Source organism: Carcharhinus amblyrhynchos, chromosome 9 (genome assembly GCF_965287045.1).
Source record: "Carcharhinus amblyrhynchos chromosome 9, sCarAmb.v2.hapA, whole genome shotgun sequence".
Lineage (NCBI taxonomy): Eukaryota > Metazoa > Chordata > Chondrichthyes > Carcharhiniformes > Carcharhinidae > Carcharhinus > Carcharhinus amblyrhynchos.
In genome coordinates this window covers 83,358,015-83,385,775 of record NC_137332.1, presented here as the reverse complement: position 1 = coordinate 83,385,775, position 27,761 = coordinate 83,358,015, and the positions used below count along the sequence as shown (strand labels likewise).

At 41.2% G+C, this 27,761-nt stretch overlaps 1 protein-coding gene across 6 annotated transcripts in view; it reads right to left on the bottom strand.

Annotated features, from left to right (window-relative positions):
- The window catches only part of cep350 (centrosomal protein 350), a 243,456-nt gene that overhangs the window by 176,391 nt on the left and 39,304 nt on the right, over nt 1-27,761 (bottom strand). For all 6 annotated transcript variants that reach the window (XM_080195995.1, XM_080195999.1, XM_080196000.1 and 3 more), the window contains exons 2-8: nt 25,828-25,913; nt 23,707-23,750; nt 19,916-20,030; nt 17,903-18,074; nt 14,803-15,428; nt 13,363-13,476; nt 4,655-4,768 (exon numbers count right to left, since the gene is read on the bottom strand). In XM_080195995.1, the coding sequence (XP_080052121.1) occupies nt 4,655-4,768; nt 13,363-13,476; nt 14,803-15,428; nt 17,903-18,074; nt 19,916-20,030; nt 23,707-23,750; nt 25,828-25,900 (1,258 nt within the window). In that variant the 5' untranslated portion in view covers nt 25,901-25,913. The remainder of the gene's footprint in view (nt 1-4,654; nt 4,769-13,362; nt 13,477-14,802; nt 15,429-17,902; nt 18,075-19,915; nt 20,031-23,706; nt 23,751-25,827; nt 25,914-27,761) is intronic.

Here is a 27,761-nt window from a genome sequence, read left to right as displayed (position 1 = left end):
ACTGTATGAGCTTTTGTTTTCCACAGTAACATTTTACATAGAACTTGTCAAAGGCATCCTGCAAAACTAAGTGCAGTACAGTACATCCACCAGTTCTCCTTTATCCACAGTACGTGACTTCTTCAAAGAACTCCAATAAATTGTCTAAGCATAATTTCTCTCTCACAAAACCACATTTACCTGATAACTTGAACTTAACAAAATGGCCTGCTATAACATCTTTATGAAACTTTCCTTTTGACAGATGTTAACTAGCCTGCAGTTCCCTGCTTTCTGACTCCCTCCCTCTTTAAATCAAGGAGTTACATTTGCGATTTTCCAATCTAATGGAACTGTCCCTAAATCTAGAGAATTTTGGAAAATTAAAACCAACACATCAACTTATTTTAAGACCTTGGGTTGGAAGTCTAAAAGGACCCAGGAATTGTCAAACCTGTAGCTCCATCAATTTGCTCAATACTACTTCCCTGGTGATTGTAGTTTTGAGTTCCTCTCTCCCTTCCAATTCCTGATTTACAGCTATTTCTGGATTGTTACGCGTGCCTTCTACAGAGAAGACAGTTACAAAATACTTATTCAATTCATCTAACATCTCCTTACTTTCCATTAATTCTCCAGATTCACTTTATATAGGACCAATGCTAAACTTATTTGAAGATTTCCTTTAATTATCTATAGAAATTTTTACTGTCATTATATTTCTAGCTAGCTTTCGCTTGTTCTCCAACTTTTTCCTCATTAATCTTTTAGTCATTGTTTGCTTTTTTTATATTCAGTCTAATCTTCCGACCTGCCAACCACATGTGGAATAAATGTGTTTTTTCTTTAAGTTTGATACTATTGTAACTTTTTAAGTTAAATACAGATAGTGTGTCTGCCCCTTGGGACTTGTCTCTCATTGGAATGTATCCATTCTGTGCATTCTGAAATATCCCTTAAGTGTTTATCACTGCATTTCTATTGAGCTCTCTCTTCACCGAATTTGCTAGTTGACTTTCGTTCTGCTTTTATGTTTTCATAAACATAAAATTATGTTTATATTAAAACATAAATTTTTTTTGTCCTTATTTATGTTTAAAATACTAGTCTTAGACCCATTCTCTCCCTCAAACTGAATGTAAAGTTCAATCACATTATGATCGCTGCTACCCAAGGGCGTCTTCATTAGGAGGTAATTCAATTAAGCCAATCTTGTTGCACAATATCTGGCCTCATTGAAAGAGTTAATAATCACACAAATTATAAATCACAAATTGCTATGAAAAAGGTCTTACAAAATCTTCACTGATAAGCACCAAGGCCATTAGGTTGAAAAAATACATTAAATCAGACATCTGTAACTAGAAAAAGGGAGTGATATATAGACACAGGCACAAGCTGGGACAGTGATAACGTAACAATAATGGATTAAGGCTTCATGTTGATTGGATATTATAATTAAGCTAAAGTGATTGTGATTGGTTTTAATATCTGAATGATGTAACCTTAATCAATAACTGAGTGGATAGAAATAATTCCTAAAACGTGATTAGTTTATGCTAATTACTTGTAATCAAATTTAAAACTATAATTGCACGTGCATTTCTGAATTCTAGCTAGTTAGACTGTGACCTGCGATAAAAGCTATATAAATTGATTAAAAGCTGTTTAAGAGAACTCTGACTTTGTTTGGTTCCTTGAAAGATAAAGTTGTGATCAATTAAAAGGCTGACATCAAAGCCCACCACACCCATGCTTTGTGGTTGACGCCAGGACATGCTATTCTAAGAAACTATCCCGGAAACACATGAATTCCTCAGCTAGGCTACCTTTGCCCATTGGATTTTTCCATTCTACATCGAGATTAAAATCCTGCATCATTATCACCATATCTTTCTGTCAAGCTCCCATCCTACTGTATGGTTACTGCGAGGGGGACTGTGCACCAGTCCCACAGGTCACTTTTGCCTTTTTTTTTGCATTATCATTTTTCATGTCTACCCATGCACTTCTACATCCAGGTTTCCCTAACTTTGGGCATCTTTTTCTATTATACTCATATTAATTAATTAACACATCCAACCCCCTCCACTCACCTTTTCCTAGTTTCCTGTCCTTCATAAATATCAAGCTATGTCATCCTGCAGTTACAAAACCAACGTGAAAGCAGATACAAAGCTTTCAGTTTTGCCCTTTTATTGCATTTACACCCTTTAGCCTTATCTGCTGACTAACCTTTAGATTTGTGCCCTCTATCTCCTCCGGTCAGAGCCTGTTTATCGTTTGCCATATTAATACCTCGTCCTCTTGCCTCATCTCTACTCGTTGATTTACAACATTTCCCCAAATTTGAACTTGCGCTCAAGTCCTGAAGTAGAATATCATCACTTCTGATCCTGTACATTCCTGATGTGGAGATGCTGGCGTTGGACTGGGATAAACACAGTAAGAAGTCTGACAACACCAGGTTTAAGTCCAACTAATTTATTTGATAGTAAACTCCTGCCAGGATGGTCCTCCCCAACACTCTGGGTCGCCTTACCCATCAACCAGTGTCAACTAACTCACCCAGCTTTCTGGGCCACCATCCTCTTCATCTATCTACCAGTTGCACAACTGTACTGTCAAAGGCTGGGCACATACTCTAGTTAAATGGAGACTATTTTCAGAATCCGATTATCTAAAGTCTCACTGGAACACAATTGTCAAAAATAGAGTAATTGGTGCCTTAGGCAACAAGTGGACACAGAATGAGAAACTTTCAATTATATTTGTTAAAAGGATCTCAGTTCTACAGCAATGAAATACTCTCAATATGTTGGGACTAAACGTTAGCACCATGTAGACACGGTCAGGTATAGCGCAGCTAAATTTAAGTGTTGGGCCCAAGCTTTACTTTTAATAATATACTTCACTTCAACTCAAGCACAGTCCTGTCTGCACCAAATTAACTTTTGTTTTCACTCCAATCTTCGTGGTCAAGTACTGAATTAGGGACAGATTTTCAACTAGTGCCCACTCGGAACTGAACAAACTGTCTAAAATTAATTTTCCAATTAGAGCCAGAAGGAAGCAGCTGAACTGGATCTGGACCCAGATTTCAGAGGTATCTAACACAACATGTCATGCAACCCACATAATAAAACTCTTTCCGAAAGGAAATATCAACCAAACAACAGTTGAAACATTCAGCAAAGGAGTACCATGAATGCACAAAAATGATAAATAACTTAACCTTACAAAAGGAACAATTGGACAAGTCAACAGATTAAATCTACGGAAGAATTTTACAATGCAGGACACACAACTCAGACAGACGTGATGATTCATAATACATATGCAAACAAGAGAAAGATTTGCTGGTCAAGATCCCCAATGCGAAAAGAAATCAAACACTGTCACATTTACTGTGCATGTGCACGCGAGAGGTGCACATGGATGGATGTACCCACCTTAATTAGCCACTTGAGATGGAAATCTCAAATTTGCCGTCATTGACTTTTGTGTCACTTGAACTTCAGTGAATTGCCATGTAGGTGAATGAAATTTTCATATCTTGCATGAACTACTAATTCTTCCAAACACAATTCAGCACTAGGAACTGTAGCATGGTGGAAGCAATTTAAGTGACAAATTATCTTGGCGCTATAGAATATTAATTTAAATGTGGATTTCTTTTTCATCTATTGTTACGAATATATATAACATCAGTAGAGATGAGATTGTCCTGAAGGCCAAGTATTCGGGATGTCAGAGCATGAGAACACTTTTTTAGAAGGATAAAGAGATCAGAAGATCACACAGCAAATTGCTGCACCCCACTGCACACTTTTAATAGACTTAATAACCAGTACCAAGTAAATATTTTCTGCCAGTAGTCTATATGATGTATGGATAAAACTGAATAAAAAGTTGGCTTAGTAACAGGAAACAAAGAGTAATGGCTGATGGATGCGCTTGCAAATGGAAGGTTGTTTGAAGTGGTGTTGCACAGGGCTGGGAGTTGGAACCCTTACTGTTGGTGTTACATGTTAATGATTTGGACGTGACCGCAGTGGGCACAATTGGAAAATTTGCAGACAATACAAAGATTGGCCAAGTAATGGATAGCTACAAACTCCAAAATAATATAGCTGGGTTGGTGGAGTGGGCAGTAAAGTGGCAGATGAATTTCAACGCAGAAGTCATGCATTTAGGGAGGTCAAATAATGAAAGGGAATATAATAAATGGAAATACATTAAGAGGGATAGATTAAATATGAGAGGTCTTGGTGTCCAAGTACACAGATCCCTGAAGGCAGCAATTCAAGCAGACAAGGTTGTAAAGAAAGCATATAGAATGCTTTCCTTCAATGACAGAGGATAGAATATGAAGTAAGGATATAATATTGGAATTGTATAAAACACTGGTGAGGCCACAATTGGAGCATTGTGTCCAGTTCTGGTCACCATATTACAGGGGTCTTTGTTAAAGAAATTCAATTTATTTTGGTTTCTGAGAAGATTTGAAATATTTGTGCAGGATAGGCTATATGCCATTTTACATGTTCCATTTTGTTTCTGTATAAATTTCAGGATCAGAGGAATGCAATTTTTGTTTTATCCAGATATATATGGTCAGCAAAGAGCACAAAAGTTAGTTTGTGCCCCTAAACTGAAAATTTAGTTCACTTACTTGGTTTAGTGTCAGGGCTCGGCGATCGAGCTATTTTCTGCACTTTCCGCAAAGGTTTAGTGATTCTCTTCTCTTTGGCTTTTTCATATGCAGCTTCCTTCATCTTACTGCCCTCTGACAACAAATTAAAAGAAAGGTTCACTACTATAAGCACATGACAAAATACACTTGCATTTAATCCCAAGCTATTTCAATCAAGCTGCATAATGATACACTTTATAATTTCACTGGAATCGATGATTGTTTTAAAGCATCATGTGCAATGAATTGGCATTAGCACAGGAAGACTTTGGAAAGGGTACAAAAACATTTAATTGAACATTTACCGGAATGAGTTAGTTATATGAATAGACAGAGAAATTGAGTTGCTCTCCTTTGAGTGAAGGAGGTAAGAAGAGATTTGATAGAGCTGTTTAAAATAATGAATGGTTTAGATAGAGTAAATAAAGAGAAACTGTTTCCAATGGCTCAAGAGTTGACAACCAGTGGGCATGGATCTAAGCTGACTGGCAAACAAACCAGAGGTAACATGAGGAAAAACTATTATATTTAAATGCAACGAATAAGGTGATAGGGTGGTGGTAGGTACAGACTCGCTGAAAGCCTTCAAAATGAGATTGGATAACTACGTGGAGAAGAAATTGAAGATATATGGGGAATTGAATTGTTCTTTTAAAGAGCCAGAACAGACTCAATGGGCCAAACAGCCTCCTTTGCTTCTGTACTATTCTACCAGTTAGTCAACAGTATGCTTACAATGGACCAATGATAAAAGATATTCAACTCATTTCCTGTATCTGTGGATGCTGAATTCTCACTGTTCTCACAAATGGGCAATTTATACAAGCTCTGCATTGCACATTTCAACCCCTAATGTGCAAAAACAACAAATTTCAACAGTAATGTTATCTTTCATATTGCATCCAACAGCCAAAGTGCTCCCAAAGCAATTAGTGTAAAGCACTCAATACTCTTCTAGAAGCACTGGAACCTACAAGAGGCAGTTTGCTGGGCGCCTCATTAAAACTGTCACCACTGAGCAACTAGAATAGTTCTGGGCAGCTGCAGTTCCCATGGGTCCATCATCACGCGCCATGGCAATCTGAGTTCTGAGCCAATACAGGACAGGAATACTTGTGCAATATTTGCAGCTGGTTTTAATTCAGCTGTCTTTTCACTGCCAAATTCAACACATTCTAAGTAGGACGACCCAGCACTATAAGTTATTATACAATATAAATAGTCAATGGGCTGGCAAGCTGGTGATTATGCTGAGGGGAAGGCAACTTTAACACTTCTTTCTTTTCCCTCTCCCCGGTCAAACGTATCAAGTGGCAGTTGGCTCCCCAGGCTGAGCAGGCCATTCAACCATGGGGAGAACCATAATCACCTCCTCACTTGAAATCCCTATACAGGAACTTCCACTGAATAGCAACCAATGAGAAAACTGGCTGAGCTTCTCTCGTCTCATCCAGGTAAGGATGATAAGGAGATTTGACAATCTGTGCAATTGAGGTTTACGCTGGGTTAAACATAGAAACATAGAACATTACAGCACAGTACAGGCCCTCAGCCCTCAATGTTGTGCTGAGCTATGTCCAATCCCAAGATCAAGCTAACCCCTCCCTATAATTCTGGAGTGCTCCATGTGCCTATCCAATAACCACTTGAAAGTTCCTAAAGTGTCTAACTCCACTATCACAGCAGGCAGTCTATTCCACATATTAGCGTGGATAAAGGATTGGTTGTCTAATTAGGAGGCATGGTATCAATGGGTGCTATTCTGATTGGCAGTTGGTGACTAGTGGAGTGCCGCAGGGATCGGTGCTGGGGCCTCAGTTATTTACCATTTATATAGATGATCTGGAGGAGGGGGCTGAGTGTAGGGTAACGAAATTTGCTGATGACACAAAGATGAGTGGAAAAGCAAATTGTGCGGAGGGTATGGAAAGTCTGCAGAGGGATCAGGATAGGCTGAGCGAGTGGTCGAGGACCTGGCAGATGGAGTACAATGTTAGCAAGTGTGAAGTTATCCACTTTGGCAGAAATAATAGGAGGAGGGATTACTATTTAAAGGGAGAAAAGCTGCAGCATGCTACAGTGCAGAGGGACCTGGAGGGTCCTTGTGCATAAGTCACAAAAACCCAGTCTGCAGGCGCTGCAGGTGATCAAGAAGGCAAATGAAATGCTGGCCTTTATAGTAAGGGGGATAGAATATAAAAGCAGGGAGGTCTTGCTGCAACTGTAAAGGACACTGGTGAGGCCACAGCTGGAGTAGTGCGTGCAGTTTTGGTCGCCACACTTGCGCAAGGATATTTTGACTAAATAGACTGGGTCTGTAATCGTTGGAGTTTAGAAGGATATGGGGGGATCTTATAGAGATGTATAAGATAATGAAGGGGATGCATAGGGTAGAGGTAGAGAGCTTCCTCCCGCTCAGAAAGGATAGCAGGGCTAGAGGGCACAGCCTCAAGATAAGGGGGGGGGGGGGGGGGGGGCAGTTTAGAACGGAGTTGAGGAGGAACTTCTTCACTCAAAGGGTGGTGAATCTCTGGAATTCTCTGCCTGTTGAAGTGGTGGAGGCTACCTCGCTAAATATATTTAAGACACAGGTAGATAGGTTTTTGACAGACAAGGGAATTAAGGGTTATGGGGAGAAAGCGGGAAAGTGGAACTGATCCACTTCAGATCAGCCATGATCTTACTGAATGGCAGGGCAGGCTCGAAGGGCTAGATGGCCTACTCCTGCTCCTATTTCTTATGTTCTTATGTGCACCCCAACCACTCTGAGTAACGAACCTACCTCGGACATCCCTCCTATCACCCACCATGAAACTTATAGTTATGCCCCGTAGTAACAGCTACATCCACCCAAGGAAATAGTCTCTGCAACTGTGCCTGTGTCTGCAAATAGTCTCTGTAACTGTGAGCAAGGAAGGATTAAACCAAAGCCTGGCTTATTTGGCTGTGTCAACCAGCTATCAGAAAAGACCAACTAATGGCTACTGACATATAATGGTGCAGCTAATATTGTAGCTCCACTTAATTGAGGCTAGTTCTTCTGGAGGAATGAACACTTGAATCTTTGAAGCCTCAATGTGAACTAGATTAATGCTTGCGGAAAACTTGTGAAATGAACACAAACTGCAGCCAAACATTTATTTCCATGTCCCACTTTCATTTTTAAAGTTTTGGTCTAATTCCACTGCATACATTCTTATATTTAGCACCAGTTCAGAAAAAGTTATTTTTAGTTTCCCCCTCAAGACTGATCAAAGCCGTATGATGAAGAAGGAATGTACAATGAACTAGAGTGTTAAAAAAAGTTGATAGGAAAAGTTAGTGCAACTGCTTAAAGGGGACAATAACTCTAGCATTTAATGCAATATTAACTTATTGCATTATTTTTCCATAAACAATTTCAATAATATCTTGCCTGCTGGTTGGTTACAGTGACATGAAATTACAGGCACTACCCTCTGATGCAGCTCCAGCGCAGTTCCACTGCAAACAGTTGGGGTGCAACTTCAACACAGTCACAGGAAACTATGCCATTTATTTTCATGTTCTCACCCCAAAACTTTGCTGTCCAATTAGTGCAACCAATTGCTGAATTCACATGACAAGTACCAGCAATTTACTTGAGAGGCGTGAACCCATGTCTGACTTTCAGAATAAAGATTAGATTAGTGAATTGATCTTCTCATTCGTCCTACAGAAATGCATTATTTCCCACACTTCTCGGCATTAAATATTCCTGCTTGTGTATTTCATCTGTCTTTCTCTATAACTTCTTCATATTATTGTCTAAATCCCATATTTCCAAGTTGTTTGTCACCTGTAGGAGCAATGTTACCAAAAAATTTTAAGTGTCAAACGAGCATAAAAACAGGAGAGAATCACGCCCATCTTTTGGATGAGCTACCAGACACTAACACATAACACTTAGGAAAAAAGAGCTCAGATGTGATTCTCGCTAGCTAGGGAAGGGGGCGGGACCTAATCTTACCAGGAAGCTGAGCTCTAGGGGCACCATTGTGTGGGCATCTCCCAGTGCACTGCATACAGAGATCTGTCACCGCAACACCCCTTCAAGATTGCCACCCCACTGATCTCTGTCTCCACTCATTCAACGGTTGACCTGGCTGATCCCACCCCCTTACAGGCTCAAAACTGACTGCATCGACAAAACGAAGCTGGTAATACCACAGGTGGTGAAAAATTGGCTCAAACCCAACTTTTCGCCTCTTGCCCAATCAACTAGCATGACAAGCCAGTGAATCACCCCCTTAGAATTTGTGGCCTCCATACCCATGCCATATTAACATGGACCAGAAGAGATCACTGTCCCAACACACATCCCTGGGAAACAACACTGCATTATTTTCACATTGGAGAAAAGTCTCAATCCTAAACGGTCTCAGACTGTATCGCCTGATTCTAGGCCTCAAGCAAGGAAAACATCCTTCTGCATTTACCCTGTGGACTCCTGCAAGAATTTTATAGGTTCAATGAGGTCACCTCTGATTTTTCTGAACTCCATAGAATAGAAGGCCAGTCTCTTGAATCTCTCTACATAGGACAATCAATCAGGAAGATGAACCTCTAATACACCCCCTTAATGGCATGTAGATCCTTCCTTTGATGAGGAGACTAAAACCGTACTCCAGGTGTGATCTCACCAAGGCTCTATACAATTGCAAAAAGGCATCTTTGCTCCTGTACAGAAATCGTTTTGCAACAAAGGCCACCATGCCATTTGCGTTTCTAATTGCCTGCCACACTTGCACACTGCCTTCAGCAACTCACGAGCAATGATACTCAAGTCCTTTTAGACATCAACAATTCCTAGCCTCTCATCATTAAGAAATACCCTATCTTTATGTTTTTAACTCCAAAGTGGATAACTTCAAACTTTTCCACATTATGTTCTATCTGCCATCTTCTTGTCTGGTTGCTGAGCCTAAATCCCCTTGAAGCTTCTTTGCATCCCTTTAAGTAACATTTCCATCTAGTTTTATGTCATCAGCAAACTTGGAAATATTACATTTTATTGCCACATCCAAATCATCTATATAAATTGTGAACAACTGCAGCATTGATCCTTGCAATACCCAATTAATCACATACTTCCAACATAAGAATACTCACTTACGCCAGATTTTTGTCCTTTAACCAGTCCTCAATCCATGCCAGTATATTACCCAATCCCATGTGTTTTAATTTTGTTTCCTAATCTCTTTTGTGGGATTTACTGGAAGCCCTCTGAAAATCCAAATACACCACACATTCATTGGCTCCCCCTTAACCATTCTGCTAGTTACATTTTCAAAACATTTCAACATGGTTTCCCATTCATAAATCCATGTTGGCAATGCCCAATCCTACCTTTTTTTTTGAAAAGAGTTTTAGTGCCACATCCTTTATAAAAGATTTGCGCACTTTCCCTATTACTGATGTTAGTTAGGCTAACAGGCCCATTTCTCTCTTCTCCCCCCAGCCCTCTTTTCATGAATAGTGGGGTGATATTTGCTACCTTCCAATATGCAGGAATTGTTCCAGAATTTATAGAATTCTGAGAGATTAGCCTCAATACATTCACTATTTCTACAGCCACCTCTTACAATAGTCTGGTTTGAAAAGCATCAGATCAGGATATTTATCAACTTTCAGTCACATTAATTTCCCCAATACTGTATTTTTACTAATGCTAATTTCTTTCAGTTCATCTTCTTAGTCCCTTGATTCTCTTATTATTTCTGGGAGATTTTTTGTTTTTTCCTCTGTGAAGACAAAGTATTTGTTTAGTTTCTCTGTCATTTCCAATTTCCCTATTTAAACTCTCCTGTCTCTGCCTGTGATGGGCCCACATTTATCTTTGCTCACCTTTTCCTTTTTATATATCTACAGAAGCATTTACATTCCATTTTTATGTTTTTCGTAGAATCACAGAATCTTTACACTGAAGGAAAAGGACATTCGGCCCATCAAATCTGCACCAGCTATCTTAAAGACCAGTCTACCTAGTCCCACTCTGCTTTATATCTAATAATCTAGCATATTCTCTTTTCAGATGGCAACCCAATTCTCTCTTGAATATTTCGATTGAACCTGCTACCACCAACTGCTTCAGCAAGCTTGATCCAGAAGTCAGCCAACCCCAGGATGAAAAACCTTTCTTCATCATTTTTAGTCCTTTTAACAATTATTTTGAATTTACCTAGTTTATTTTAACTACTATTGTCAGCCATGGTTGGATCACTTTTCCTGGTACAGGCTCCACCTGCTCCAGAATCGGCCCCAGTGCTTCAAAACTAAAGGCTTCCCTCCTGCACGATCTTTCCAGCCATGTGTTCATTTGCTCTATCTTCCTATTCCTGCATTCACTAGCCTATGGCACTGGGAGTAATTCTGAGCTTACTGATTTTGAAGTCCTATTTTTAAATCTCTTTCCTAGTTCTCTAAAATCTACTTACGGGACTTCACCCCTCCTCACACCTACGTTGGTGGCAATGATGCGGACCACGATCTCTGGCAGTGCACCCTCACCTGTAAGAATCTCCTGTCGCCACTCAGCAGCGTTCTTGACCCTAGCACAAAGGAAGTAACATACCATCCTGAAGTCATGTCTACTGCTGCAGGAACACCTGTTCTCCAATTATTAAAACTCCTACAACAATTGCACTTCCACTCTTCTTAATCCCCTCTGTGCAGCTGATTCACCTGATACCATTTATGGTACCATGAACTTGGCTCCGGCTGCACACCTCTGAGGAACCATCATCCTCACCTGTGTACAGTGAGCAAAATGGGCTCGAGGGAATCCAGCACTACCTGCTTAGTCCTTCTCATTGTCTGGTGATCACCTATTTCATTTCTGTGCTCTCTTAACCTGAGTTGTGACCACATCCCTAAAAGTGTTATCCATGCAATTCTCCACCTCACAGAGGCACCATAGTGACTCCAGCCATCATTCAAGATTGAAAACCCAGAACTCAAGTTCCTGCAGCTGGTGGCACTTCTGCATGTGATCATCTAGGCCACAAGTGTGTCCATGACTTCCCACGGATCACAAGATGCACATTCCAGGTGACCGAACTGCCCTTCCCTGCTGTAACATCACTTTAAATACTATTTTTATTACAAACTGGAGACTAGAAAGTAGGATTACTCAGCAGCTAATCCCCAATCAGCTTCTTCTCTTATGTCAATGTCACTTTTGTTCTTGATATCACAAGCTCTCACCATTTTTTATACTCACTCAGTTTCAGCTTCTTGACACTCCCTAATTAGCTAATTACTTATTTTTTAAAAATTATTTTTCAATTAATGAATGACCCTCCTCACCACCATTTAACATACCATATTAAACTGTAGCAATTAAATAACTCACTTAAAGTAAAAAAACTCAGATGCATCAGCTTTTCTTTGCATCTCTTTCCCTAATAAAGCTTTACCAATACTAACAATCCTTACTGTTAATTATGGTAATGAACTCACTTGTTACTTCTTATTATTTAATTTTTTAACATTTGTTAAATTCCCAGTTGTTTAGATTCAATCCCTGAGCAGCAATACTCACTAGCCAAACAATTTACAGCTTTCCTGTGATTTAGATAGGAGATATAGACAGGGCATACATTGAAAATAAAACAAATTGAAACTAGGTAATTGAGGACACTGGCTTGACAAGTACGTGTGGATTTTAAATACTTCACAAAGTTGCTATAAACTTCCTAGCAGCCAAAGTCTACAATCCGGCTTAAATGTTACCTTGTTCTGCCACTGAACACTAAAGAAACATAAACAGAAACAGCCAACAGATAGCAGTGCTTTTTTCCCAGTGTCAAAAATTCCTGGTTCACCCAACCTCACTGGGAATAAAGTGGTGTGGCACAGAACCTTGAAGGTTGACAAACCAGCTAGACACGGTGAAGCTGCTCCTGCTCTCCTAGCTGTTCATTCCCAACTTCCACCCTCCATAAAACATGAGCTTATTCAAAGTTCTTTTCCCATGACTGAACTTGCACCGAGTCCTGTTCGCTCATCACCGCTGTGCTCAATGGTCTGTATTGGCTTAATGTCCAGCACCAACAATTTCAAAATTCTCATTCATGTGTTCAAGACTCTATAGTCTTGCTCCACCAATCTCTGTCAGGAATGGTCTGGTGTGGCTTTAAGGAAAGATTGGTTGTCTTATGAGGGAGTTAGGTTTCTATTCACTAGAGTTTAAAAGAGTAAGAGACACGTTGATCAAAACCTTTAAAGATCTTGAGAATTTTTGGGAGGGTGGTTGTGAAGAGGATGCTTCTTCTTGAGAGAATCTCAAATTCAAGGTCCCTGTTTAAAAATAAGGCGTCACTTAATGAAGGCAGAATTTAGGAATTTTTTTCTCTGAGGATCAAGAGTCTTTGGAATTTCTCAAAAGCTGTTGGAAGCAAAGTTTAAGGCAGAACTAGATAGATTCTGTATTAGCAAGGTTATTGGGGTAGGCAGGCATGTGGGCTTGAGGTTACAGTCAGATCAGCGATAACCTACTTGAATGGCAGAGAAGGCTCAAGGGGCCCACTGGCCTACTCTTGCTCCTAATTTATAAATGAAGTTGACACACAGATTGCTCATGATTTGATTGAATAGCAAAGCATGCTTGAGGGGCAGACGAGCTCTCTCCTGGTTTTTTATTCCTAAGCAGAGACAATGCTTCCTACCTGCTAACTGGATTGTGAAGTCCCGGTACAGGTCTCTGCTGATACTGTGCAATTCATCCTCACACCACACTTTACCATCAGGTGTTCGGATTTTTGTCTCCATAGGGTTGAAACCTGGAATGAAAATAAGCAGCTGAGGCATTACAATACAGAATACAAAAAGTGCTTTTCCTGCAATATATCTCATCAATAAATCAGCGTGGGACAACTTTGTTTAAAACCAAAAGACAAGTTGTCAGAAAAAGACCAAAATAAGTGCATCACCCTTCTGGATGTGGCCCTAATATAATCAATTAAAGCATTGTTGAATATTTAGAATTCCATTATCATAAAGTTGTAGAAAACTTCTGACTTTTAGCCAGTGTAGCAATGGTTATATTACCAAACTAGTAACCCGGAGACCTGGATTTATACTCTAGAGAATACAAGAGTTCAAATCACATCCCAGCAATTTGGGAAACCCAAGTAGGTCATGGGTTGTTCCCTTCCTTATCTAGTCCGGGCAAATGTAACTCCAGTCCCACGCCAATGTGACTGACTGAATATGAGACTATAAGTTCTGCAATAACATAACTCATCCACAAACCAGGGCTGAAAAACATATCTTTAAAAAAAAATCAAGTTTTCAAAAGGCGGCAAATTACATTAGACCAATTTAAGTGAGTTCATTGATGAAGTGAACGCGAGCATTGATGAGGGTTGTATAGTTTATGGACTTAATTGGATAGGTCTACCCAAGAGCCAGCATGGGCACAATGGGCCAAATCACCTCCTTCTGTACTCTGCCATTCTGTGATTTATGATTCTTAATTGCCCTTTGAAGTTACAACAGATCACTAAATTGAATCCATACTGACTGCAGCAGTTCAAGGAGGCAATTCACCACCAACTTTTACAGTAGGCTAGGAACAGACAATAAATGCAAGCCTTGCCCAATAGGAGAAATAAATGTCCTTCAGGATATTTGGGAAGGACTCGGGGAGAAGAGAAAAAGTGTCTATGAACAGTATATAGCATTCACTTGCTCCCACACATTTAGACAAACTTAAAAAAAAATCGCTGCTTTCATTGAACAAGCTGCCATCTTAAAAACTGCATGGAACTCAAGCTTAAAAAGCATTGCTTGGGTGTAGCAATTCCCAATTCTGAAGCCTCACAGCAGAGCTTTGCAAAACACTGAAGGTGAAGAGTCATCAATGGCAACCAAATCTCCTGAACTAAATTATTTTCAATCTTGAAACACAATAAGCCAGAAGATATTTCTAAAATTCCCCAAAGATTCAGGTAGGTCCACATTCCAAACTAACATAATCATTCTGACATTTTACTTTGCGGTCAAATTGGATACCACATTTAGTCTTTAGGCCTACAAAGTATTGCAGCTGTCCAAATCAGTCAAGTGGCAGCATAATATAGGCAAATACCACATCAGCAGTTTACCTTTGTACGATGGAGCAGGTGGTGCTATAGCAACCTTTCTCACTTTGGTAGTGGAAACTGCAGAATCTACAACAGGCACTGCAGGCAACTCGGAGAAGTTCAGCAGCCGGTCCCTCTCGGCAGATTCCTCTGACTGCTCCCGCTGCTTCCTGATCCGCTCCTTCAGTTTCTCAAGCTTGTTGTCATGCTGCTTCCTGCGCATCATTTCCAGTTTCTGCATCATTGACTCAGATGTGGAACTTGGGGGGGATATTTGGGACTGCTCAGAAGGTCGATCACTCTTTGTATCGGACTCATAGCTTGCAATCTTAGACTGGGGGCCTTTGGCAGTACAAACTTTCTGTCCTGGTACACCTCGGCCAAGAGTTTTGTAAAGTGCATCGGAGTTGTTCAGGGCATCAAGTGCTGAGTGATCATTAAGATATTTCACCTCCGTGTTGTCCACTGCTGTTGAGCGTGTGCTCTCATCATCCAAACAATGGTAATTCCGTTTGTCTCGTTCATATATCATGTGGCTGATTTCACTCTCCTTCCCTCGCACTTCGCTGGAGTTAAGTTCAGAAAGGAGACGTTGAGCTTCCAGCTGGCTTGCAGTCAGGTAGGGCGGGACTCTGACATCCACTTCCCTGATAATGAGATAGACAGGTTAAATAATACTCATCCTCCTATCTACCTTTTTACATCAAGTCCAGGAAACTTGAGGATGATTTCAGGAAAAGATTACAGAAATAACTTCTGAATTGTGAGCAAAATTAGAAACAAGTAACATTCACCTGCAAAACAGCGACTTTCTATCAACAGTAAATCATTGGATTATGAAGGACACAAAAGATGCTACATAATTGCAGGTTCTTATTTTTGAGACATAGTCTGTTCCCTCCAAGATGACTCCACTCAATTTTAAGACTGCCTTTTCCCCTCCCAAATTGAACTCAACTTAGGCTACCACTGCCAATGGAACTGTATCCCACCTGCCCCTCACCTAAGTAAGGGCACTTTCTGGAAATGAACTGCCATTGAGCGCTATTCGGTTCTAGGCTTGTCCCATAGATACACAATTCTCGTTAGGGAGTAATCATAGGGAACATATGGATGATTCTCTCCCTCCCAGCATACTCACCTCACTTAGCTTGTGGACACTGAAGTTGAGGTCAGACCCACTAATCTCTCAACTAGGATCAAAGCTTGAGCCTTCATGCCCACTATTCAATAAATATAATTTACAGCTCTATTATTTGGTAAATTTAAAGGCAAGGAGTACAACTACCGCGCACTCTTAAAATGATACGCCTGTGATAGATATACAACGTAGAAGACAAAAAAAAGCAGGCTAAGCAAAGTGCCAGTGTCATGTAAACAATGGAGACCAGGAAGCACAAGGAATCAGAATCTTTCCCAATTCAGTCAGCAAAAGAAAGCAGAATAAAACAGAAAATGTGGAGGATACTAAGTAGGTCTGGCGGCATCTGCAGGGAGAGCTCTTCAGAGCTCATGTTTCAGGTCAATAACCTTTCACCAGCACTGAAAAAAAGTTGGAGATCAACAGGTCCAAAACAAATACTGGCATCTTCAGTTTTCATTTCAGATTTCCAGCATCAACAGTTTTGTTTTTATTCCAAGGAAAAAAACTTGGGCTTTACAGACCAAAAATGTTTGAAAGGATCATTTGGGCTCAAGTATTGAAATTTTCAAGTTTCCTGGAGCACTCCTAAGATAAACATGAAATTACACGGTCATTGAGCCATGGCTTTATAATAGCTCAGTTAGCAGAGACAAAGGGCGACCACTAACTAAACTTAAATATTTTCATTTCAATTAAGGTGACGACAGAAGCAACAAAATTGGTCTTATTAGCGAACCACCACCACCCAAAGTCAAATGGTGAAAAAGTATTTGTACAAACACACATTAGCTGAGGAAAAGCCTGAGGTTGATTAGAACTGGTCCATCCAACAGTCAATTGTATGTCAACACTCTCTCAGCTTACACGCGAAGAATTGACAAATTGGTCAAAGGGTCGGTGACTGTGAAATCGTAATAACAAGTTGGCAAAAGCATAGCGACCTTCAGTGCCAAAGAAGGTTTCCTTCTGTTCTCAATTTATATGTTTATCTTAGCCAAAGTAATTTCCATGTCTTGAGCAGCCACATTAGGCTGACTTCTGTTCCTATGTGAACAGCATGTTACTGTAATTACCCGAGGCGGCATGCAGATAAAATGTGCCACCTATAACAAAAAAATTGAATTGACCTTTTGCTTCAATTGACGTTTGCACCCAAATGCATTTCCGTCCTATTTAACGATCTGCTTTATTATTCCATTCATCTGGAATTGTTATCCACACTGGACCACACAAGGTTGGATGAAATCTTGGATTGTAACATTGTAGTCAAACTTTCGATAAAATGGCGAGTGATAAAATAACATACACAATGGATTGGGATTCCCAAAATTGGCAGCAACGTTCTAACTGCAGCCTAACCAATCATTTATGACAGTTTTACATTATTTGAGGACTCAGCGCCCCCCCTTTACAAAAGCTCAATAGCTCTGATGAGCTGGTCAATGGTCTAAATCTTCATCACTCCCAGGGTAATGAACATGGGGTAAAGACCAAAAGTAATCCATGAGAAGAAGGGCTACAAGAAAATGGATAATTGAAGTCATACATTCTATTATTCTTACTTGTCCTTTAAAAATTCTGATGTTCACATTGATAATGGGAAATACCTCTTCATATACTGCTAGTGTTGACTTTGTAGTGCCCTCACTGCCAGAACAGTCTAACTGCAGGGTAACAAGTTGACATTATGTAGAAATTATCGTAGAAACCCTACAGTGCAGAAAAACACCATTCGGCCCATTGAGTCGGCACCAACCACAATCACACCAGGCCTTACCCCACATGCCTACATATTTACCTGCTAATCCCTCTAACCTATGGATCTCAGGATACTAAGGGGCAATTTTAGCATGGCCAATCAACCTAACCCGCACATCTTTGGACTATGGGAGGAAACTGGAATATCCAAAGGAAACACATAAACCCATGTACTCATAACAGAAAAAATTGACAGGAAATGTGTAGCCCTGCTCATACCTATATGCAGCTAATGGATCCCTGAATTCTACTCGGCTGCTCTTCCTAATGTTGCTTTCCAGAGTGGTAGATCTCAGGGGGCTCCGGGACATTTTGTCCTTCCTTGATTTGCTGTGACTCCTGGACTTGACGGCTGATGCACCGGCCACAGAATCCTCCAGGTACCTTCCATCTGACAGAAACAGGAAAAAAGTATAAAAATAAAGAGTATGCATTCCTTCCCCTTTCACCATCACAGGACTCAGTTAGCCTACATGAGTTACATGAAAAAGACTACTGTCAGCATGTGTATGAGAGATGGGAAACTTATTCCTCTCCCTTATTCATCTTGAATGCCATGCATTAAAACAAAAAGCAATAAATCAGATGTGGTAGGCTACATGGAAACAGCAGGAGGTTACAAAGGGGAAGACAAAGCCATGGAGGGATAGGAAAGCAAGGATGAGAATTTTTAAAAATCAAGGCAATGCCAAACCACTACATGTAGGTCAGCAAGCACCATAAGTGATGGCTGAAAAACACTGTGCAATCTTGGATTTGGATGAACTCAAATTTACAGAGGGCATAAGGTGGGGGAGGCTGGTCAAAGCAGCACTGGAATATATAGGCAAACGGACTGTACAATTTGCATCGCACTGCCCACCAGTGGATGGAAGTCTACAACAGCACTGTGGCAGACATTTTCCATTTGATCAAGTGCTGACACAAACAGCTAATATACATTTTTCTTTTATTAACTGCTGATAAGTGAACCGGGTCAGAGTTAGAACAGGTTTAAGACATTACCATTCAAATTTCAATTGGAACTTAAACTGAGCAACGAACAATATTTAAATTAGTTATTTCAAGCCACTGAGAGTTTTAGGTTGTTGGATAGGAGGAGGCTTGGACTGGAGCATAATTGCCAGTATGGAATGGCTGGAATGAATGGTCTGTTTTTGTACTATATTTTCTTTGCAATCTATGAATCACTTTTTTATACATGGGTCATAGGTTTTCTTTGGAGTGTGAAAGTCAACTATTTGTCTTGTGTGAGTCACTCACCATGAATACACACGGTGCCTTATATCTGAAGCTTAAACTCTCTGGACAGTGCAAATGAACTTGTGTTGCCTACATGCACTCTTTTGCCAAAGCCAGAAAATACTAACTTAATTGTCTGCAATGAACTTGATGAGAAAATATATTGTTGATCCTACATCCATTTTAACAATGATAAAATGAGACAATATCAGAGAATTAAGGTAATTTGCAGCACTAGTCAATGAAAGGCAAACATTTGGAGGTGCAATATTAAAAAAAAATTGAGAGAATTAAATAAATATCGCAGTGGCACAACTATTAGTGGGGGCTGGCTAGCTGTGTTAGCTAGATGGCTAGTGTTTCAGAATAATGCCACAAGTGCAGGTTTAATTCCCATTCCAGCAGAGACACGTGGGACCTATCACCTCGCCCTGTCCCGAGAATGGTAGGCAATGGCAAACCAGCAGAGACAAAAGTTTCCAAGAGAAACAGCTCCAGATGAATTACTAGCCAACGATGATCTTCTTTGAGCAGAATACACAAAACACCAGCGTTTCATCTTTTCCAAGAACCTTAATTTTGAATTGTACACACAACAGTTTTTACAAGTAGTTACAACACATATTAAATAACTCCTTGAAAACCCATTGTCCCAAAAATACACATTGACCACTTCAGTGAGGGGACGGAGGACTCATTTTGCCTGCTGGGATATACCCAAGATGTTCCACAAATAAGACAAGGAAGCGATTTCATAGCCTCGATCTATACCTCAAATGCTAACAAACCTTTGTAAAATGGCAATGCATGCCGATCCACTAAATTAACTTGATAAAGAGTGTAACTTCACTAGATTTTTTCTTTTGCCTCAAGGTCCATTTTCCTGTTTTCACTGAAGCCACTGATTGATCAATGATGGCCTTCACAAAATCAACAGCTATTGTTGCTCCAAGTACTATCAACAGTTTCTTTTGTTGCTCTTCCACTTACCCTTCCGACTGATTTTTCTGGCAGCACTGCTCGAAGTCTTCTTAGTATCCATCACTGTGTCTAACACTGCAGTGCTGGTAGGTACAGCTTCTAGCCTGTTCTCTATGTGCCGCAACTTGGGGTGAAAGAAAATAAATGACAAATTAAATACAACAAACATACGGCTTTGAAAAACTACCTTTGCTGTAGCAAAAAATCCTAAGAAAGACATGAGCAAGAATCGGAATGGAATTAGCCAAAGGGAAGACAGTCAAAGGGCTACATTTTGAGGATGTTTGGAAGGCAGTGGGTGGAATTCCAGAGCGCAGGGACAAGACAGCTGGTAGTTCTACTGCCAAACAGAGCTAGGAATGCTCAGCAGAGCACAACTGGTAGAGCAGAAAACGTGGCCTAGGATGAAGGGCAGAACCAGGTTGGAAAGGCAAAGGGTAGCAACAAAGGGTGCCGACAGGGAACGGTGCCGACAGGGAAGTAATGTCAGCGGGATCAGGGTGCAGAGTTCAAAATGTGTTAGATACTAAGAGTATGGAACTTGGGAGGCCAGCAAAGAGGACAATGATACTCAGTTTGGGTTCTGCCAGTGCCAGTCAGCTTCTGACCTCATGACAGCCTTGGTTCAAACATGGACAAAAAAGCTGAATTCCAGAGGGGCAATAAAAGTGAATGCCCTTGACATCAAGGAGCTCTAGCAGAATTGGCGTCAATGGGAATCGGGGTAAAACCCTCCACTGGTTGGAGCCATAACTCGCATAACGGAGATGGTTGGAGTTATGTTAATTCTAGGACTTCACTATAAGAGTCCGTTTGGGCCAAGAGTACTAGACCCAATAATCATCTTCAGTTCCTTCCATTATGAGATTACAAGTGAGGATGTTTGCTAATGATTGCATTATCCAGCATTACTCGCAACTTCTCAAATACAGAAACAGTCCATGCCCAAATGAAACAATACCCAGACTTGAACTGACCATTTGCACCACACAAGTGCCAGGCAATGACCATCTCCAACAAGAGAGAATCTCACCATCGCTCCTTGACATTCAATGGCATTACCATTACTGAATCTCCCACTATCACCATCCTGGGGTATTACCATTAAAAAGTCTGACAACACCAGGTTTTAGTCCAACCTATTTATTTGATAATATTCTCACAAGCTTTCGAGGGGACAGCCTCTTCGTCAGGTGAATGGAGAGTTCTGGCCTCAGACAGAGCATATAAAGCACAGACAGTTTAGAGATTACTGATTAAAATGCGAATCCTTACACCTAACCTGCTGTTCAAGACCTGAAGTGGCTGACAATGTGAGTGGTAGGAGCACTGATCACAGTTTAAAGAGATGTGTATTGTCTCCAGACAGTACAGTAAGTGAGGTTTTGCAAACCCAGGCAAGTCACGGGGGTTACAGATAGTGCGACATGAACCCAAGATCCCTGTTGAGACCGCTCGACAGTCACCAGGCAAGACTGTTCCCTTCCTGTTGGCGAACACTTCAGTGGTCACGGGCATTCAGCCTCTGACCTTCGGGTAAGCATTCTCCAAGGCGGCCTTCACAACACACGACAGCGCAGAGTCGCTGAGCAGAGACTGATAGCCAAGTTCCGCACACATGAGGACGGTCTCAACAGGGATCTTGGGTTCATGTCGCACTATCTGTAACCCCCGTGACTTGCCTGGGTTTGCAAAACCTCACTTACTGTACTGTCTGGAGACAATACACATCTCTTTAAACTGTGATCAGTGCTCCTACCACTCACATTGTCAGCCACTTCAGGTCTTGAACAGCAGGTTAGGTGTAAGGATTCGCATTTTAATCAGTAATCTCTAAACTGTCTGTGCTTTATATGCTCTGTCTGAGGCCAGAACTCTCCATTCACCTGACGAAGAGGCTGTCCCCTCGAAAGCTTGTGAGAATATTATCAAATAAATAGGTTGGACTAAAACCTGGTGTTGTCAGACTTTTTACTGTGTTTACGCCAGTCCAACGCCGGCATACCCACATCAGTATTACCATTAACCAGAAACTTAACTAGACTAGCCATAAAAATACAATGGCTACAAGAGCAGATCAGAGGCTAGGAATCCTGCAGAAAGTAATTCATCTCCTGACTCCCCAAAGTCTATCCATTATATACAAGGCACAAATCAAGCATGTGATGGAATACTCTACAGATGCATGCAGCTCTAGCAACACTCAAGAGTTTGACACTATCTAAGACACAGCAGTCCACTTGAATGGTATCCGTTCCACAAACATTCACTCCCTCCACCACCGACACTCACTGGCCATAGTGAGTACAATCTACAAAATTCAATGGAGGAACTCACCAAGGTTCCTTTGACAGCACCTTCCAAATCTGACTAGAAAGGCAAAGGCACCAGATACATGGGAAAAACACCATCCCCTCCAAGCCACATGCCATCCTGATTTGGAAATATATCACTGGATCAAATTCCTGGCACTCCCTCTCTAACAGCATTGTGGGTGTACCTGCACCACACATACTACAGCGGTTGGCAGTTCACCACCACCTTCTTAAGGGCCAATAGGAATGGACAATAAATGCTGGCCCAGAAATCAATTCAAAAATAAGAAAAGCAATCAAGTCTGGAAGTGACAAGAGCCATGAATCAGACTTTAAAAGTAGTGGGATGAAGCAAGAATAGAGAGAGGTAGATTTGGAGGTAAAGGGACAAGGTATTGGCGATGGACAGTATGTTCAGTTCAGACTAGTGCACAATCCTGAGATTCCACAACATCAGTTTAAGTAAAAGTTTAGAAAGGGGACAGGAATCAGAGTTCAGATGCATATTCTCTGTGATTGAACAGGATAGCATTGCTCTTGTCAATGCTCAGGTGTAGAATGGTCATAGTTGCAAACTCAAGGGTGGTGGTGATGGAGAAATGAAGTTGGGCATTCTGGTTACATACAAGAAAACTGACCCAACAAGCAAATGATACTACAGAGCAACATATGGTTCAGGAGTAGGAAAGGACCTGAAGGGGAACACCACAGCAGAAAGAAGGAAGGCCATGTTATAGACAGAAGTTGAGGGAGATGAAGAACAGCAACACATCATAGGAAAATCACACTAGGGAATGTGTATGGAGGATGGAAAAGTACACTGAAGTCAGCCAGAACTAGCATCCAATTTTTTTTAGCAAAAGTATCCATTGATGCTTTACATGTTCAACAGGTCTGTGTGTGACAGGACAAAATTAGCTCAAAGTTCAACCACATCACAGTCAGATACTGTGTCAATATTCAAAGTTCAAATCCTGGAAGCTAGGGATCAATATAAAATTCAGCTCTCATATCTAAAATGGACAGTGAGCCTCAAAGGCAAGAATTTTTAAATCGGACAAATGCTGCAGTACAAAGAATGATTATAGCAGATAGAAATAAAGTGAGGTGAGAGAATCATGAAACTGGGGCAGAGAAGATGTGAAAAATCTAAATTGCTATTTCACAGCTATAGAGATAATGTTACAAAACCCTGTATCTGTATTATTGAAACATCAGTTTATTTCAATGTCAAAGTTGGTGCTCTGAACATACTTAAAAATCTAGAATTGTCCAGCACCAGTTGAATGTTATGAAGTTTCCAAAACAATGACCAGTCACCACTAATTTTAACAGCTTGATTCTTTACTGAATTTCGGAAACAAACGCCAAGTTGAAGAGGAGGAACACAGTGCTGGACACTAATTCACATAATTTGGGAGGCAGGGGAAGCAGGTGTGGTGACATTATGAATTACAGAAAGGTGAAACCATTTGAAACACTTACAGCAGCTTTGGTCTGATTGACTGTATCCCATGCTGAAGCCAAATCTAAAACATAAAAAGGATTATTACATTTCAAACATTTACAACTTGTAACCTAACATTTTGCATCTTAAGTCCTCTTGCTCCCACCCTCCAATTTGTCTATTTTTAATGGGGTTGTATTTTTATAATTATAAATCTGTCTGATTGAGACAGTTTCTACCCAGTAAATGCATTACTATTTAGAACAAATTTTTTCCATATGCTGAACCAGTGAAAGAAGAGCTCACTTGATCTGAGCGATGCCAGTACCATGCAAGGAAATATCCAACAATAGGTGCTAATGGATCAGATGCAGCATGTTTAGATTCAGAATAAATCATTTTCCGAGCAATGACCCAGTGGCCCTCAGCCACTCAAGGGAGCATCATTGCATTTCCCAATAACCAACTCAACACCAATACTCTGACTGGTACGTTAGAAAAAATAAGCTAGAATGTTCCAATGAACCTAGGCTATTTTTTGCACTCCCAAATCCAGGACATTGCAGTCCCCACTCAATTCACAGAACTTAGCAAAAACTCACCATCAAATCTGCAATTTTGGAATCTCTACAATGTTTCACTGTATTTGAAATTCACACCAGGATTTGTTAACTGACATCACATTCGGCCATATATTTGGAACATGTTTTGAACTGCAAATTGCAATTAAGTAGGCAAGGCACTTCACAGGACTGCATTAAAGCAGAATTGGACACTGACTCAGAGATAATAGGGCAGATGGCCAAAAGCTTGGTCAAAGAGGGAGCATCTTAAAGGAAGATGAAGTTGAGGTGTGGAGAAATTTAGGGAACAAATTCCAGAGCCAAGGGCTTAGACAACTAAAGACACGTGACCAACTGTGTAGCAGTTATAGAATCATAGAATCTACTGTGCAGGAGGCAACCATTTGGCACTTCAAGCCTGCACCCAGGTCCTCTCCTGTAACCCCACATATTTACCCCCCTAATTCCCCTAACACTAGCATGGTGGAAAAACAAGTTGCAATGAGGAAATATGAAATTTGACAAATGGATATGGATAGATTAAGTGAGTGGGTTAAAATTTGGCAGATAGAATTTAACATAAGTGAAAGGTTATCCAATTTTGCTGGTGGAAGAGAGAAATTCAAAATGCTTCAGTGCAAAGGGATCTGGGTATCCGTGTGCACAAGAACGCAAATGGAATTTTGGCATTCATTGCTAATGGACTAGAGTATAAAAGTAGAAAAGTGCTGCCGCAACATATAAAGTGTTGATGAGACTGCATCTGGACAGCTGCACACAGTTTTGGTCCCCTTACTTGTGGAAAGATGTAAATGCATTAGAGGAAGTTGACAGAAGATTCACAACATTGATGCCAGGGATGAAGGACTTGTCTGATGAGCCGAGATTGGCAAGTATAGGCCTAAACTACTCAGAGTTTAGAAGAATGAGAAGCAATCTAATTGAGGTTTACAAGATGCTTAAGAGGATTGACAGTAGATATACAGAGGATGCTTCACCTAGTTGGACTTTCTAGGCTAAGAGGTGGCAGACTTGAAACAGAAGTGATGAGGAATTACTTCACACAAAGGGTTGTGAGTCTGTGGAACTCTGTGCCCCAGAGTGTAGTGGACACTGGAACAAACTTGAGATAGGTAGGTTTTCAGTTAGTAAAGGGATGAAGGTGGAGATGAGGCAGAGATTAGATCAGCCATGATCATATTGAATGGTGAATGACTCAAGGGGCTGAACTGCCTACTCCTGCTCCTAGTTCTTATGTTGTGTCTTTATTTATTGCTCAAAGAAAAATCATGAAACCAAATCATCACATTGCCGTTTGAGAAAGCTTCCTGTGTTCAAATTGGCTGCTGCGCTTTCTATATTACAACAACAGCTACAGTTTAAAAGTCCTTCACTGGTTGAATGGCCCTTAGGGAATGTCTTCTGATCACAAAAGTTGCTGTGTAAAAATAAATACCTTTTTCTCTATAATGGTTCTTTGGTCACATGATCAATATGATCACCACTGTGTTGCAGACTGGATTTCTTAATCACTCTAACAGCAATTTGGGGAAGTAAATCTAATTGGACAAGATTTGTAAATCAGCACCAGTCTACCTTGCCTCGTATTCGGACTCTGCATCAGTCCTGGGTTTAGCAGGGACGCGTTCTTAGATTTGTTGTTCCACATCTTGTCAGCTCATCTAAAACAAAAGCAACGCAAGAGAAATTAGCAACACTGATTTTCAGGTTATAATTTGGTTACATTTCATAAGAACATAAGAAATAGGAGCAGGAGTAGGCCATCTAGCCCTTCGAGCCTGCCCCGCCATTCAATAAGATCATGGCTGATCTGTTGTAGCTCAGTTCCACTTTCCCGCCCTCTCCCCATAACCCTTAATCCCCTCTCTTATCAAGAACCCATCAACCCGCTTCTTAAAAATATTTAGCGAGGCAGCCTCCACCACTTCAACGGGCAGAGAATTCCAGAGATTCACCACCCTTCGAGTGAAGAAGTTCCTCCTCAACTCCGTTCTAAACCGTCCCCCCTTTATCTTGAGGCTGTGCCCCCTAGTCCTACTGTCTTTTTTGAGCGGGAAGAGTCTCTCCACCTCTATCCTATCCATCCCATTCATCATCTTATACGTCTCAATGAGATCTCCCCTCATTCTTCTAAACTCTAACGAGTACAAGCCTAGTTTATTCAGCCTCTCCTCATAGCTCAATCCCCTCAACTCCGGTATCAGCCTAGTAAACCTCCTCTGCACTCCCTCCAGGGCCAAAATATCCTTGCGCAGGTGCGGCGCCCAAAACTGCACACAGTACTCCAGCTGCGGCCTCACCAATGCCCTATACAGCTGCAGCAAGACCTCCCTACTTTTATATTCAATCCCCCTCGCTATGAAGGCCAGCATCCCATTCGCCTTCCTGACCACCTGCTGCACCTGCAAGCTGGGTTTTTGCGACTCATGCACAAGGACCCCGAGGTCCCTCTGCACCGTCGCCTGCTGCAGTTTTTCGCCACGTAAGTAATAGTCCTTCGTACCATTCTTCCTACCAAAGTGGACCACCTCACACTTGCCAACATTAAATTCCATTTGCCATTTCCTGGCCCATTCGCCCAGACTATCTAGATCCTTCTGCAGACTCTCCACACCCTCCGCACAATTTGCCTTTCCCCCAATCTTGGTGTCATCAGCAAATTTCGACACCCTGCACTCGGTTCCCTCCTCCAGATCATCTATATAAATGGTAAATAGCTGAGGCCCCAGCACCGACCCCTGGGGCACCCCACTAGTCACCAACCGCCAATCCGAATAGCACCCATTGACCCCCACTCTCTGCCTCCTATTTGACAACCAATCCTCTATCCACGCTAACACCCTACCCCCAACTCCATGTCCCCTGACCTTCTGCAATAACCTCTTGTGAGGTACCTTGTCAAATGCCTTCTGAAAATCCAGAAAGACCACATCCACCAGCTCTCCTCTATCCACTGCCCTAGACACATCCTCATAGAACTCCAGTAAATTTGTCAGACACGACCTCCCTTTAATGAAACCGTGTTGCGTCCGCCCTATCAAGCAATTCCCTTCAAGATGCCTCGCAATTTCCTCCTTAATGACGGATTCTAACATTTTACCTACCACAGACGTTAAACTAACCGGCCTATAATTCCCCGCCTTTTGCCTGGCACCCTTCTTAAACAACGGCGTAACATTAGCCGTTTTCCAATCTTCCGGCACTTCCCCGGAATCCAGCGACGTCTGGAAAATAACCACCAAGGCATCCACTATCACCTCCGCCATTTCTTTCAGAACCCTCGGATGCATTCCATCCGGTCCTGGGGACTTGTCCACAATCAGCCCCTCCAGTCTGTCGAGCACCACCTCTCTAGTAACAGTAATGTCATTAAGACCCTCCATTCCTACCACCTTTCCATCGCTAACACCCAGCAAATTATTCACGTCCTCCTCCGTGAAGACAGAAACAAAAAAGTTATTCAAGACCTTAGCCATATCCCCATCCCCTACCACTAGCTCCCCTTTCTC